This window comes from Dendrobium catenatum, unplaced genomic scaffold (genome assembly GCF_001605985.2).
Source record: "Dendrobium catenatum unplaced genomic scaffold, ASM160598v2 fragScaff_scaffold_247, whole genome shotgun sequence".
NCBI lineage: Eukaryota > Viridiplantae > Streptophyta > Magnoliopsida > Asparagales > Orchidaceae > Dendrobium > Dendrobium catenatum.
Genome location: NW_021318709.1, coordinates 312905 through 328820, shown reverse-complemented (window position 1 = coordinate 328820; position 15916 = coordinate 312905). Strand labels below are relative to the sequence as shown.

Below are 15916 nucleotides of genomic sequence, written 5' to 3'. Positions count from 1 at the left end.
TAAACTTCAGGTCATTCGTGTCGGGTCGGGTTGACCCGAATCCAAATCGGGTCGGGTTTGGGTTGACCCGAACAGTGCCGGGTCAATTTTGGGTTTGACCCGAACCCGACCCGTTGACCCGAATTGACACCCCTATGTCCTTATACACCAGAGCAAAACTGTGTAGCCGAACGAAAGCACAGACATATCATTGAAACATCTAGATCACTTCTTTATACGGCCCTTATTCCTTACCTCTATTGGTCGGATGCTGTCTTAACTACATTTTACTTAATTAATTATATGCCTTAATTCCAATACAACCAATAATTAACATCTCTCCTTTTGAACTATTACACAACACTAAACCTGACTACACTCACCTGCGTACTTTTAGTTGTGCTTGTTTTCCTCTCATACCCTCTCATGATCGTCATAAACCTCAACCGAAAATAAAATCATGTGCATTCATTGGATACTCAGATACTTACAAGGGATATAAGCGCTTAGATCCCTCTACAAATAAAATTACTATATCCAAGCTTCTAATTTTTTATGAACAATATTTTCCTTTTTCTCACATACCACGAACAGTTCTTCAAAACCCAACACTCCTTCACAGCTTCTTTTAACTCCTTGTTCGCTGCAAACCTCCTCTACCCACTCATCCTGATCTCCTCATAAGCCTTCTAAAACAACATCTCACATTTTCATCAAAACTTTGCATTCTGGTGTCAATTCAGCAACCACCACAAATCCTATTCTTATGCCCTCCGCTGAATCTTCTCTCCCCAATGTTCGTCACCCCATGGTTACTAGAAGAAAAACTGGCTCATTAAAGCCTACGGTTCATTTCATTCTTCTTCATCAACACTGTTCTAATGACACCCGTTCAGATCCCACAAGCTACACTGAAGCTGTTAAACATCTTGAGTGGCGAAAAGCAATGGACGATGAATTCCTTGCATTACAAAAATAGGGTACTTGGAGTCTTGTTCCACCTCCGGACTCATTGGTATTAGGATGCAAATGGACATATCGAACAAAGCTTAATACAGATGGATCGATTGCTAAACACAAAGCTAGACTGGTTGCACTTGGGAATAATCAAGAATTTGGTCTCGATTATACAGAGACATTTAGTCCCGTTGCTAAACTACCAACTACTTGTATATTACTTTCTATTTCTCTATAAAACAATTGGCAGGTTAAATAACTTAATGTCGCAAACGCATTCCTTCATGGCAGTCTAACATAAACAATTTATATGAAGCAACTGAAAGGGTTCAAGGACTCCACTCATCCAAACTACGTTTGTCTACTTCACAAAGCTCTTTACGGTCTCAAGCAGGCTCCGAGACAATGGTATAACACTTTCACAGAGTATCTGCTTTCACTCGGGTTTACAAATAGTAATTATGATCCTTCACTCTTTATATTTAATTAATCACATTTTTAAATATTTTTACTTATATATGTAGATGATATTCTTATTACTAGTAATAATTCAATAATGCTTTGTAAGATCTTGGATCACTTAAGTGCAAGATTCTCCATGAAACATCTTGGCGAGGTTCATAATTTTCTCGGCCTTCAAATCGATCGGCAAGATCAACAATACTTTCTTTCACAAAAATAATATGCAACGTCGATTCTTCAGCAAGCTCATCTAACCCAATGCAACTCCATTGCCAACCCATCTTGTACGAAACTGCCAAAGGTTTTTCCACAAGAATCAATCCTATCAGATCCCATAATATATTGGAAGCTTACGGGTTCTCTTCAATATTTAACCCTTACGCATAAATATATTTCCTATAGCGTCAATCTTCTGTCTCAACACATGCATAATTCACTGTCATAACACACCTTCCTGCTCAAACGGCTACTTCGTTAAATCAAAGTTATGTTGGATTTTGGTTTACCTATTACAAAATCTAACCTTCAACTTACTTCCTTTCAGATGTTGAATGGGCTGATGATCCACGTCCCAAAAATCTACATCCGAATTTTGCTCTTTTCTAGGCGACACCCTTATATCTTGGGCAGTTAAGAATCAACACACTGTCTCCAGATCCTCAATTGAATCAGAATATCGAGCGCTAGCAGCTCTAATAGCTGATGTCATATGGCTACATAAACTTTTGACCAAATTTGGCATAGCTCAAGTGAAACTAACGGATCTCTGCTATGATAACACTTCCGCTATTGCTCTCTCCAACAATTCTGTATTTCACGCTCGTACAAAACACATCAAAATTGATCAGAGATTTGTTTGTGACCACATACAACACAAGAGCATTCAGATACTTCCAATCAACACAATGATCAAGTTGCATACATTTTTACAAAATCTTTATCTACACCACGCTTTCAAACACTTTGACTCAAACTGATGGTTATCCAAAACCCATCAATTTGTAGGGGCCTATTAGTAGATAAGAATAATGTAATAAATATAAAATAATAATGAGGTGGGATGCACTCATTGTCCAGCTATTTTATCGTTCTCACGCATTGTTTATATATTCGGTGTAACACCTCTTTCTACAGTGGACAAGACTAATGCAATACAAGTCTTTTTTTCTCTTTACATTTTCCCTGTACTTTATTTCTGCTTTCTGGCATGTCTTGTTTTGATTCATGAACCACAAGGGTCTACAAGTCAATCAATCATTCTTTCATTATCATTCAATCATTCTATTCAATCCTTTACTTCAGTCCATCAATCATTATAGTGGCATCAATATATATACTTCGTAAAAATAATCAATAACAAAAATAAGTGTCTCGACATCAGTATCCGTACAATATCAATACACAATAATCAGTATTTGTATTCAGTAATCAATATCTATAATTAATATCAATATTCAATTATTAGTATCACTAATTGATATCTCTGTATCATATATTTAATTGAGGGTATCTTGATCTTGCTTCTACCCTTATAACTCTCAATCACCCGCCCCTTATGACTCTTAATTAGTGTACTACTTATAACTCTTCTTGAATCACATGAATCAATCACCCTGATTCCTTATAATTCTTAATCAGTCTCACTCTCATGAATGAATCGATGAATATTTGAGGTTATCACATGGGGGGGTATCATTTCATATATTTGATATAAATCAAAATATCATTTTAATCAAATCAATATCACATTCTAGTATATATCACTCATATCAATCATTTCAACACATATTACATTTCAGTATTATCATATCAAATCTGAGCACATCATTTTCAACCTATTTTTAGTATATATTTTCCCTATCATTTTATCCAAAAAAATTTTATGCATATTTAACTAATAAAAATGTAATAAAATCATATCATATTATTCATAATGATCAAATTTATAATATATCAAATGTTACATATGAAAGCTTACAAAAATTATGAGATAATGCATTTTTTGTTAATTTAGGAGATGGAAAATTTTTAGAAACAAATTTATCAAAAAAATTGTAATAGGAACGACGTACAAAAGGCCATGGAGAGTTTCCTCTATCCTCTGTCCTCTTCCCTTCCTCCCTTATCTTCTTCCTCCTTCAGTTTCTTCCCGATCAAGGTCGTGTTGAGTGCAGAGAGGTAGAGAAAATGATATATATATATATATATATATATATTGCACAACACCGTAGAGCCATTATCAGTGCCGCAGCGCTACCAGTTGAATCTACAAGTATTGTAAAATAGAGACACATACGCCAGAACGCTCCAAAGCACAACGCTCAAGCGCTCTAGTTTAAACATACATTCAAAAATTCATAATTTTCATTTACCAAATACTTTTCGTATCTTTGGGTTATTACAACATCATCATCCATTCAAGCAAATATTATTTTGTATTGCTAATATGATCATCATTGGCTTTCTTGATGACATATATTAATGAAAATTCTTCTTTTATGATAGTAGCTTTCATCCAAAAACTATACTTTTTGAATTTTCCATATGTGAACACTCTTTCACTCCGTAGTATTTTTAGGTCATCAATAAATGACCTTAGAAAACATCTAAATTTGTTGTAGGACTTCATGTCAAATGATTAATGTCAAGAAAATTCAAATACTTCATGCATGTATCCACTCGTTTTCCTTCAAATATAAAGCGGTCTCAACAAGATCACCTAACATGTGAAAAATAAAAAACCAGTCAGATATTTGCAAAGCACAACTTAGCTCACAAAAATGGAAGAAGACACTTGAAGATGATAAATATGGATAGCCTTTGGCCCAAGATACTTATTCACATGGGGGAAAAATACAAAATAAAGGAAAAGGAGGATAAGTCTATAATTGATCATATAATTGGGAAGTAAAGAAAATAGGTTTGAAGTCTTTCAAGAAAAGGAGGAAGAGAGGAAAGATGTACTAAAAAATTAAGATTTGCATTAGTTTAACTTTATAGACTTTATCCATAGGGAATTGAAGAGGAAATACTCAATATATAAGAAATATAAATATAATATAGAGGATAAACATTATTGCTAAACAAAGCCAGATGAGTAATTAGGGATGCATAAAATGATAAAAAGAAGGAGAAGGTGTCATTTAAATGGGTCAAATCTCAACATTTTTAATCATACCCTTAACATAATTCTAGAGGGTGAGCTTTTTTATTGAAAAACATGCTTATGATTGGTTATTGCAAGGAGTCATTGTAGTCACTGAAGAGTGAAATGTAGTTCTTTTTTATCCTTTAACTATAGAACACATGGACATTCCTAATTTATATCATATGGGGCAAGCTTGAGATGTTAAGTAGTAGGTGGTGACATGCAAAAGGTTTAACATTGATAGTTTTGCCACCTATCCATAACGCAACATCTAGAAGAAAATTATTGTCTAAACCTTTTATGTAAGAAATTGATGCAAGATTAGATATATAATTAATGTCACATAATTGGAAATTGGCATATATTATTTGGGGTGACCACACAGGAGATGAGGTACTCGCCAAAGTGCTAGAGGAGAATTGAGGAGACAAAAGGGGCTCGATAAGCATTGATTCTAAAAGTTGCAAACAAAAGCTAGGAGTTTGGTAAGGAGTCGACAAATAACTATATAAGATATGTCAATTATAGGCTTGAAAGCTAGGATTTTGGTTAGGAGTTGAAAAATAATGATATAGGAGATATTGCTATAAAGCCGCTAAATAGATGGTTGATGGATCCAAAAGAAATATTGGAACTAAGCAGTTTTATGTGCTTAGACAACATCAAAGAAAACATTAGTTATGTACTACCAGGTAAAATAACCTACCGATATAGTAGAATGCCAAAAGAGGTAATTGGGCTTAGAGAGCCTTGGAAGTTGATCTTGTGTTGAAAGAGGTAATTGGGCTTAGAGAGCCTTGAGTGATTAGGCTTGACTAATCTAGTGGTTAATTTGAATTGTAAATATTGAATGATTTAATCAAAGAAGGAAAAAAAGGGGAGATGATAGGAAATGATTCTAAAAGTGGTAGCTAAAAGCTAGAATTTTACATAGAAGTTAGAATTCTAGTCAAAATTCAATAAGTAATGATATAGAAGATAAAAACAATAGAGTAAAAAGGTAGAGGATTAATAAATATGAGAGAAAAGTTGAAACTAGGATGTTTGCCATATTTTACTGGCAAACATCATTCATGAAGTTGTGAGGAAGATGATAGAAAAATCTAAGTAGAATGACAAATCGGGTAACTAGACTAAGAACCTTGGGACTTGGTCATGGGTTGAGTTCTCAATTTGATCAGTTTGGCGAGTTAACCCTAACAGTAACTATCAAAGTAGCACATATCAAACCTATATTGAGAGCAAAAAATTAGGTGTTACAGTCCATGGCTTTGAATTGCTCTCAAGAAAAATATTACTTCAACATACAAAATATTTAACAATTATCATTATTTCTTGTCAATCTCAAATTTGATCTCTAAACTTGCTCAAAATTGTTCCTATCAATTTAGAGTGCAATATGTCATATTTATTGGCTTCATGGTGTTGAGAGCTTTGGAATGGTAAATCATACTCATTAATCAAATACTTCAACAATAATGACCATCAGAACACTAACATGGCACCACCACTATTGATCATTGGTTAATTGCATGCCATTACAACATCACAATCAAATTGATTAAGTTTATCAGGGAAGGATGTGTTTAACCAAATCCATTGTTAATAAGAATATAAAATATTCCAATATATTACCAGATAATAATACCTCACTAAAAGAGATATAAATATTTCACAACTTCAATTATTTTATATATAATGAATTCGTATATCATAGATAGTTCCAGAGTGATAATTTTTTCTTGAAGCCTAAAGTTGGTGATCCCAACTCCAATTTATTCACTAATTTCAATTAACTAGTCATCCCCCTCTTGAAGGAGAAGGTCTATTCATGTCTGCTCACCATTGTTGCTAGAGCTATCACCTTTTGGATTTCTCACTCCACCACAATATGAGTGTTTTCTATAATGTTAACCTTTATATTGTATTGATGCCTTCTCCAATGTAGAAGGGTGGGCATCTAAAACATTAGACTACAACAAGTAAAATTTTTATCTTTAATAAGATCTGTGATTTTTCTCTTTAATGAGTTTTTCATGTATGAAAAATAATGTATTCCTTATTGTCTTCATTCATCTAATTGTGTGTATATCACCATTTGAAGCAAAGAAGTTAAAGCATCACACTTGCTAACGACATAACTTCTAGTATGTGATAGACCTAATTTTCGCCCAGGAAACTCATAAGAACAATAAATGAGCTCTAATTATAGTTCAAGATTAGCTTAAAATTCTTTGTTGTCATCACAAATTGAGTCAAGCATTGTTATATCTTGGTTTTGTTTTATCTTAATTCCAACAAAATTTGGTTCATAAATATTAGTTTATTCGAGATAAAACTCTACTCCAATGTATAACCATGTATTAATCTATATAAAGATGTAGCTCATCTTGATATGTTGGTTGAGAGTTTTATTTATCAATCAAGAGGTATTGAATTCAACGTATGTGATGTGTGTGAGTTTGTCTTAATTGGCTCAAAAGTCCCAAACACAAACACACACACACACACACACACACACAGATATATATATATATATATATATATCAATTGTGCCTAATTCATTAGTTATAGTTGATCATTTATTCAATTTATGATAGATCCGACGCAAAACCCTAGAAAAATACAAGTAGCAAGAGTGTTTCTTCTAAGTATTCTTTGTCAAGTACTCCTCTACTACACAATTCTCATTGGCGTATTGGTTGAGAGCTAAGGCTTCCAACTAAGAGGTCTAGGGCTCGAGTCTGTGTGTATGCGTTGGGTGTGAGTTTGCCTTAAATGGCCTAAATGTCAAAAAAACAAAAAAATACTCCTCTACTAGCTCTTCTACTACCAACTTTAGAGCTCATTTTCCTAATTTGGAGCATTTAGAGTAGAATATGGATTATGCTTTAGTCAGTTCTATTTTACTCTTGCTTTTTGGTACATTTTACTTCAAAATTTTCCTTAAAATAGAAATTAATTTGTACCTGTAAAATATAGAACACTTCAAAAAAAAAAAAAATTTTTAAGCAAGTGGACTGTGCAGCTTAGCTGTTTATGCTTCATGCTGACTCTTTCATGTTCCCCCTCATATGGCAGTCATGAATTTCTCTTGTCCCCTTTCTTCTGACAGGTAGATGTCCAAACTGTAGATGGTTGAATACCTAAAACTGCTTAAATTTATCTCATTTATGACCAGTTTCATGGATTCAATGATGAAAAGCCAACTTTATACTATATATAAGCTCAAATAATTTTATTATTATTATACTTTATTTTAATAGATGGGCTAGTTTAACTTGAATGTTGGAGGCATCATCATTATCATCATTAGTTTTATCCCAATTATTTAATTATAATTTTTCAAATTAATCATTTTCCATTCATCCCTTCTAATTATAATCTACCTGCTATGTTAAAATCACTGGAGTTAACCCAAAGATGCTTAGTTTGGTTGGTGGGTGAGTACGATTGGGAACCCCCAACCCGTGTTCGATTCCCCTCAAGCGGCAGTGTCTCTTAAGTCGGGTCCCAATAAGTGCGGGTCAGGAGGTTATGTAGGAGTAGATGCCTCTTCCAGGTCAGCAGAGGGATTAGTTACACCACCAAGCGACTCAGAAGCTGAGGTGGCAACGAGTAGATACCCCTGTTCCCAAAAACTAAAAAAATCTAACTCCATGGCTAAATGGCATCATGCTTGATTGCACTATTTGTGTATGTCAGATCTTTTCTTGGAAAAAATAAAAATAAAACTATCACATAACTTTATACTATATTCCAACATCATCTTTGCATTTAACAAATGAAATGAAATAAAGCCTATGATTTTACATGATTGTGAAGATATAACTAAGATATGTTATTTTAACACTTAAATTTAGCACAAGGAGAAAGACTAATTGGATGATGTGATAAGCACAACTATATCAAAGAACATTATGATCAAAGACAACTGAGGTGTTGGTGATGGGCAATAACAACAAATTATTATGATGATTTTCTAAGCCAAGGCGGCTTTGGAAGCAACCATATGTCCAATAAATGCTAATTCATGCTCGTGCTTCATTTGAAGTAATAAAGACAAATAAATATTTTTATATCCCTTCAAATACATCACTCACACATCAGAAGATCATAGTTTAAATTATTACAGGCTGCTTCACTCTCCTCTTTAGCTCTTTCAGTTTATTGTGGTGATTGTTACAGCTTGCTGGGCTCATTTTCCTTTTTTTTTTCCCTTTAAATCTGCATAGACTATGCAATTTCTATGCACCCTTCTTTAAATATGAAGCCTAAGAAGGTTCAGAAGAAAATAATGAATATAAGATGAAAACGGTACAGTGATTCTGGTTAACATTACTTGAAAATCTAAGTAAGCGCAGAATGTGGAACCTGCAGAGAAAGCTAAGTAGGAAAGATTTAGAGTTAGTTATAAGAGTTTTCAATTTCAAAAGAGCTCCCAATGTATCAATGAGCCAAGAACAACTTCAACAAAGGAAGATTTAGGCTTTCGTTTGGGATGGCTTTCTCACTACTTCTTAAAATGACTTTTTAATACAAAAAATTAATTTTTTGAACGAAAAAGCTGCTTTACAAAGCAATATGAAAGCCGTCCCAAACGACGCCTTAAATGCCAATAGTATTATCAATACACAGATAAAATAAATATTTATTGCATAACAAATACTTAAACATCTCCTTATAGGATACAACTAATATATAAACTCTTAAGCAATCAATAATGCAATATCATATCAGAACATTGATGCCTGGTCATTTGGAATTTAACTTCTCTTACTAAATAAGGGAAAAAATCAGTAACTTGGGCATGCAAGGTTTACAAAGGAGGAGGCTCTGAGATCATTTTATTGAAATTTCAATCAGCAGCAAGAAAGGCATTTGATGGGCAATTATAATCATTTGTATGTTCTCAGATACAAATTATGTTAAAAAAATCACATCAAATATAATATATGATAGCTTGAAAAATCATAAATTAATGTCAAATTGGTGGTTTGGAATAGCCAAGCTGTGAAAGCTCCCAACTTGTCCGAGATGCAACTTGATCGTGTCGCGGAGTATATAGCTGCAATTCCAAGAGAAATTTCTTATTTTTTCAGTTTGTTTTCTGTTTAGAATAAGTATATAAAACATATGGCAGGCTACCTCCATTTTTTCTAGCAGTTCATTTGCTTTTGCAGCAGAAATAACTATCTCTCTTGCAGATGTCTTTATAAAACCTTCCTCTACACCTTTGTCAAATAATGCAAGCAAGGGATTGTAATAACCATCAACATTCAATAGGCCAACCTGAACATCCAGTAATTTGAAGGAATTTTCAATATTCTGCTGGTAGAACTTTAATTTCTCAAGAAAGTATATTAAGCCTCACAGGTTTATCATGTATTCCTAGTTGTGACCATGTAATCATCTCCAAGAGCTCCTCCATTGTTCCATATCCTCCTACATGATTAGAAAACAAATCATATATTCTGTTGAAAAATAATCAACTAATGGTTCTGCAAATCAATGAAAATTTACATGGTCCATAAGGGCATCTCCAACCGAAAATCTCATTTTTCACTCCAAAATGTAGTGGAACTAAAAAATGGAGTGATGCATCTCCAATCGAACTCCATTTTACGCCCTTCGTAGAAGGTAACTGTCTTTCTTCTCTTTCGCGTGTTTCTTCGGCAAATCCGGTAGAGACAGAAAAATAAAGCAGGTGAACAGTGCGACTGTTCACCCGCAACCAAATACCGGAAGTTTTGCCGTTCGGCTGGAGCTCGCGAGCGACGCCATTCATGTTTTTGGAGTTCGGTTGGAGATGCCCTAAAAGCAAAAAAAAAAGTACCAGGAAGAGCAATAAAGGCATCCGATCGTCGGGCCATTTCAGCCTTTCTCTCATGCATGTCAGAAACTTTTTTTACTTCTCCAATAGTTTCACCAGATATCTGCTTTATGGTGAGAACATAAAACAAGGCCTGGTTCATTACATGAGATTCTTCTCAAATCTCAACAATAAAACTACTTCAAATGAGGTAGTCAAACTTGTTAACCAGAAAAGATTTTGGCGTGATTAACAGGAGCTAAAATATTTACATCAACAAATATTACTTTGCTAATTAAAGAAATCAGCCATTATGAACTTTTAGTAGCTCATTTTATGTGATGAAATCATTCAACAAATTTCCAACTAAATTAACATATTTGTAGAAGTTTAAACTAAAAATACAATGAGCAGACTAAAAAGTCTTCAACATTTGCAGATTAGAACATAGTAATGAAAGTGCTTTGGAGCTGTAGCAGAGAGGAAATACAAACACTGTTGGCTAAAACATGTACATAATCTTTCATTCTATATGAGAAATACAACAAGATGAAAAATTTTAAACAGTAATTTTGATGAAGCATATTTCAACACCCTTTCAAAAACTTTCCAATGGTTGAGAAGTCAAGGAACAAAGAAACTCTTTTTCTTTTTTACTTTATTTTTAGTACAATAAAAAAAATCAGTTAAAAGTTTTAAAGATGTCACTGGGGCCTCAGGTGAAAATAGAAAAGATAGAGATCATTTGCAAGGATGTTGAATCCAAAAATACCCCGTCAGTAAAACTAGGCGTCTTGAAAAGACTAGTAAAAAAGAAGAAAAATGAGTTCCTACTTTGTAGACTTTCTTACCTCTATAGGCATAAGAGCAGAGGGAATGATCCTGCTTGCCGGCAATGAAACATATCAGAACAGCAGGTAAGGCTCAATAAGAACCAACAGATGAAAAGTCAAAAAATTTTGAAAAGTTTTTTGACAAATAAATTCAAACAGTTGGAAAGCGTAAAGTCTAGCAAGTACCCAAGAACATCACATCCCCCAGCATGAACAGTTTGGGAGATCAAACCCATCAATCCCACGCTTCCTCCACCATAAACCAAATCTATTCTTCGCTTCACCTGCAATCAAAGTTAAAAAAAAAGGCTAGAAATTTCACAAACCACTCCAAAATGGAATCTTGAAGAGAAGTATAAGAGAGGGGGCGCGCACCAGTTCTCGACCCAAATCCAGAGCAGCATCACTAAACACGGCTCGATTGCCGGAGTTACTCCCACAATAGACGCAGATTGTCTTGAACCGAGTACGAATCTCCCCATCCATGGCTTTTCAGCTTCCTCTGATTTCCGCTTTGGTCTCTAAAGCGAAAATGGCAGAACAAGATACAATAGAAGAAGGGAGCGGATGCCAAAGTTGGAATCTTTTTATACAAATCCTGCCATTTGTCTTCTCTGAATCTGATAGAATCCCAAAGCTCCACGCTTTCTGTTTCCACCTTCACCTTCTTTTTCAAAGGCAGAACAGAAACACTATCCTTGTTGTCTTCTTCAGTTCTTTTCATTCAGGGCGGTGCGGCCGGAGTCCAATAGAAAAAAGGCTGAGTAATGGCACGGGGCGCACGCGGAATTCTCTTAAAAGTCGCAGCTTTGGTTATCTCTGGATTAATTTATCTATTTGATGTGGTGAAATCATGATGGTCTCTGGGTTAATTTCTGAGAGGAATGGAAGGCAGGGGACCGTCATGATTGTCTTGATTGGGTGGATCAAAGCCATGCACTTTGGATGGAATTTTTTTGATGGGATTTTTACATACCTAACCCTTAAAACTATTCTATTTACTTAGTTAACACCCAAACTTTACTATTTACTATTCTACCATCTAAAAACTCTTGCTCGCATCAAAACTACCACTCTGTAACCTTCCGTCAAATAACTCACCCCGACGAGCGTCAGGGGCGTTTCCTCCGGGCGGAGACTGAGTGTGAGGGAAAAAAAAACTTCCTCCGGCAGTTTACAAAGGCGTCCTACCTTCCTCCGGCGTCGAAATCGCCGTGAAACGCATCTCCCACGATTCCGATGGATGACGACGTGTTCCAACGGAGCAGCGCCGCCGCCTCACCCGAACTCGTGGGTGCAGCGCTTCTGCATCCTTCGCGGCGTTGCCTCCGCGCTGCTCTACCTACATGAAGAGTGGGAACACGTCGTCATCCATCGCGACGTGAAAAGCAAGCAATGTGCTTCTCGACGGGAACCTGGACGGTCGGCTCGGCAACTTCGGGCTGGCGAAGCTCCAAGAGCACGGAGCCAGCTACAGTCTTGGCATGATCTGTTTATACTATTTGGAAAACAGGGGACTCGGAGCATCTCTAATGGCAAAAGCTGCCATGGCTTCTCATCCTGAAGCTCTCCACTCCCTCTCCATCATTTAATTCAATGGTAGCGGTGGATCTAAGAACGACAAAGATCTCCGCGCCGGCGTCGCTCTTTGTACCCGCGGCCTATCACGGACACATAGACGTGATTCGTGAGCTATTCATGGTGGCTATGAAGTGGAGGAGGCTGAATTGGCAGTTAAGATCGGGTTGCTTTGCTCTCAGCCGGTTGCTGCGATGGAGATCGGCGATGCTGGGTGAACGGAGCTGAACCTGCGCGGAAGATCAAGGGAAATAGACATCGATTGAGCGAGAAAAGATTGTCACCTTGCCGGCGGAGAGAGGCGAGTTCGGAAGCGATGAAGACCGCTGCGAAGGGGCTGTGAAGGCAGAGAAAACGTGGCCGCCGCCAGCGATACCCGGCGAACGAGGTCGGAGAGGGCGGAGTTGCGAGGTCTGCTGTGACGGGAGCGAACGGGAACGAACGGAGTGGTTTTTTTTATTAGGTTAAAAGTTTTGAGGTGGTATATTAGTAAATAAGTAACTTTAGGTGTTTAATAGGTAAATATGATAGTTTTAAGTGTTATACATGTAAAAACCCCAAAAATATATGGCATGCGTTCATTGATGCATGTACATGGCAAATCAAGCCCATCTAATCAATGCAGCCATGATCAAAACGTTATGCACCCCTTTTGTGCGGAATTCGAACGGGAAGAATCGTTCGGACATGTGAGTATCCACACTGTTTATAAATTTGTGCACTGTATGTATAAACTTTTTGTACACTATTTATACATAGTGTGTACGCTCAAAATCTAGACGATTCTTACTAAATTTTCGCACGGAATAATTTCTCCTTCTGATATTCGAAATGTTTTAAAATAATTTTATATAATAAACTTATTGCTTAGAAATTATTGAAAAAAAAAATCAAATTGAAATTTCTAAGTAGTTAAATTAATAAATTAATTTCATATTTTAAAGAAAACTTTATTTCATGTCAACCAATATATACCAACTTACAAGCAAGGAGCATTAATTTAGATCACTTACCAGCTTATGATGATCTTTCGAAGTTCAAAATAGAGGGCTTTGTTAATTCCCCTAACATGGTAAGCTTCTGTAATGAATGCAGGTCTGAACAAAAGTGACAGAATTGGAGAGATAGGAGGAAGAAGTTTCTATCTCCGAACTAAAAGCAGCAGCCATAGTTTCAATTCTGAAAGGGAAGAAATTAATGGTATTGGCCGCTTCTGTACTGAAGTAAATGAAATTCATGATCAGGCTGCTACAGAGAGCCTGAACTCGGCTGTAGTGATTTCTTCTCATCCCTTCTTCACCACAATTGCCAGAAATTTCAGTAAGATTGAAAGGAGAACTAAGAAAATTTGCAAAATGGTGGCCTGTTTTCTCTGCGTTTGATCCCTAACTGTACAGTCTGAGCTATTTTATACCATTTTTCCTGATACGTACTTACTTACCTGGAAGCCATTTCTTTTACTTTGATGGCTTTCTAATACAACACGTAAATATTACATTGTATTGTTCAAGAATTGTACAAATGTAAAAGGAATGTATGTACCAATGGTCACTGAAATAAAAAGATAATTGGTTTCTCTCTCTCTATCTCTCTCTCTAAATTATTATGTGTGCGGTCATCGGACGGTCCGAAGGCCAATAAGGACACTCCACGTATTCTGATACACAGCGGTACATAGTGACGGTACACAATTTAGTGACGAAGTGGCGCGTCCTGATTGGCATCCAGACTGTTCAGTAGTAATATAGTAAATTTAGAATGTCTAATTGTGTTAGAAAGTTCAAATTTACTGCATAATTACTTGAATTTTAATATATATGATTTTATATGCCACATATCATTGGTAAATTGTCCTTGTTATTTATTCTCTTGAAGAAATATGCATAAAAGAATATTTCACGCGAAGTTACCCTTCTTGTATTTATGAATGGTGTATGCATCATAAAAGAAATTAGTTTGAAATAATTCAAATTCAAAAGGGATGAAACTTGCTTTAATCTGAACATGATTCGGATCAAATTTGAACCTAGATTCGAATCTAAGCATGTCATGAAGGTTGTTGGGGAAGGTATCGTGGCATCGTGGCGTGCGACATAGCTCACTGGGAAGGAATTTATTACCTCCGGTATTCGGATTCGTCCGGATACCAATCCAGATGCGTCACGTCACCCAGATACACCCGAGGCCAGGTGTATCTGGGTGATGTGGCGCGTCTGGATTGGTGTCCGGACGGTCCGGTCACTGGACGTAATAATTCGCCCAGTAGGAAACACAATGGAAAGAATGAAGCTCATTGGAAAAGGTAACACCATATCGGTGGAGTTTTGAACGATCGAGTTTTAACAATCTATAAAACTAAGGTTCAAATATTTAACAAATTTGATATTTTTTGTGTTATAAACTTTAATAACTAGCCCTTAAATATAAAATGAGATAATTTTATATGAATTAAATTTTCATATATAGTTTTTCAAAAAAAAAATCATGTTTGTATTTTTCCAATTAAGTGTTCTAACGTATAAATAAATAAATATATATATGGTCAACAAATTATATCTGGCTTTTATTTGACCCACATAAGAACCGGACTCGAACTTCACTTGGCAGGTTAAGATTCTGCACCTGACATGGGGTTCGAACTGTAGAGGACCTATTAACATCCGTGCAAGTCAAACATTCATCTCAGGTCAACTGGTTGGTGACGTGTGTGACGTCACTGCTGACTGGAGGTCCTGCGGGACCCACAACAGAAGCTGCTGACGTCTTAAAGATTGCGATGCTTAACATGTCGGAGGACCCGCGGGAGCTGCTGATGTCAGCAACTGATTGGAACCGCACAACTGATGTAATGGGTCCTTCGTGTTAGCGTGTCAGAGGCAACTCAGAATCTTAACCTGGCAGGTGCACTTCGAACCTGATTAAAATCAGGTACATGAAACCTGATTTTAATTCCACTTTGCTTCAATTCGCAAATAGTCAAATTTTTATTTATAACATACGATAATTAAATTTCACTTCACTAAATAATAATTTCTTAAAATAAAAATATTATTTATTTTAATTTTTAATAGATAATCACGAATATAAAAAAAAATCATCTCTTAATAAAATTTTTAATTTTTAAAAATAGAGAAGATTTTCCCTCAA

The 15916-nt window shown here is 35.7% G+C and overlaps 1 protein-coding gene across 2 annotated transcripts; it reads right to left on the bottom strand.

The window, feature by feature from the left end:
* Positions 1 to 9183: 9183 nt before the first annotated feature.
* LOC110099618 (probable cytokinin riboside 5'-monophosphate phosphoribohydrolase LOGL1) lies at positions 9184 to 12003 on the bottom strand. Of its 2 annotated transcripts, none has more exons than XM_020826817.2 (7): positions 11567 to 12003; positions 11378 to 11475; positions 11210 to 11240; positions 10383 to 10485; positions 9921 to 9991; positions 9695 to 9838; positions 9184 to 9614 (listed from the first exon to the last, which is right to left on the bottom strand). In XM_020826817.2, exons 1-7 carry the CDS (start codon positions 11675 to 11677, stop codon positions 9531 to 9533), a joined length of 642 nt encoding a protein of 213 aa, XP_020682476.1. In that variant the 5' UTR covers positions 11678 to 12003; the 3' UTR covers positions 9184 to 9530. The 2 variants fall into 2 exon arrangements, with proteins under 2 accessions (XP_020682476.1, XP_020682477.1); XM_020826818.2 differs by having other exon boundaries at positions 10383 to 10482; positions 11567 to 11991.
* Positions 12004 to 15916: the final 3913 nt, after the last annotated feature.

Excerpts from the sequence above, each read along its gene's own strand:
- LOC110099618 (XM_020826817.2), bottom strand. The coding sequence starts at position 11,677 with ATGGATGGGGAGATTCGTACTCGGTTCAAGACAATCTGCGTCTATTGT. Across the intron at positions 11,476-11,566 it reads TGGATTTGGGTCGAGAACTG|GTGAAGCGAAGAATAGATTT; the intron begins GTGCGCGCCCCC and ends CTTTGATTGCAG. Across the intron at positions 10,486-11,209 it reads CTGCTCTTATGCCTATAGAG|CAGATATCTGGTGAAACTAT; the intron begins GTAAGAAAGTCT and ends CTCACCATAAAG.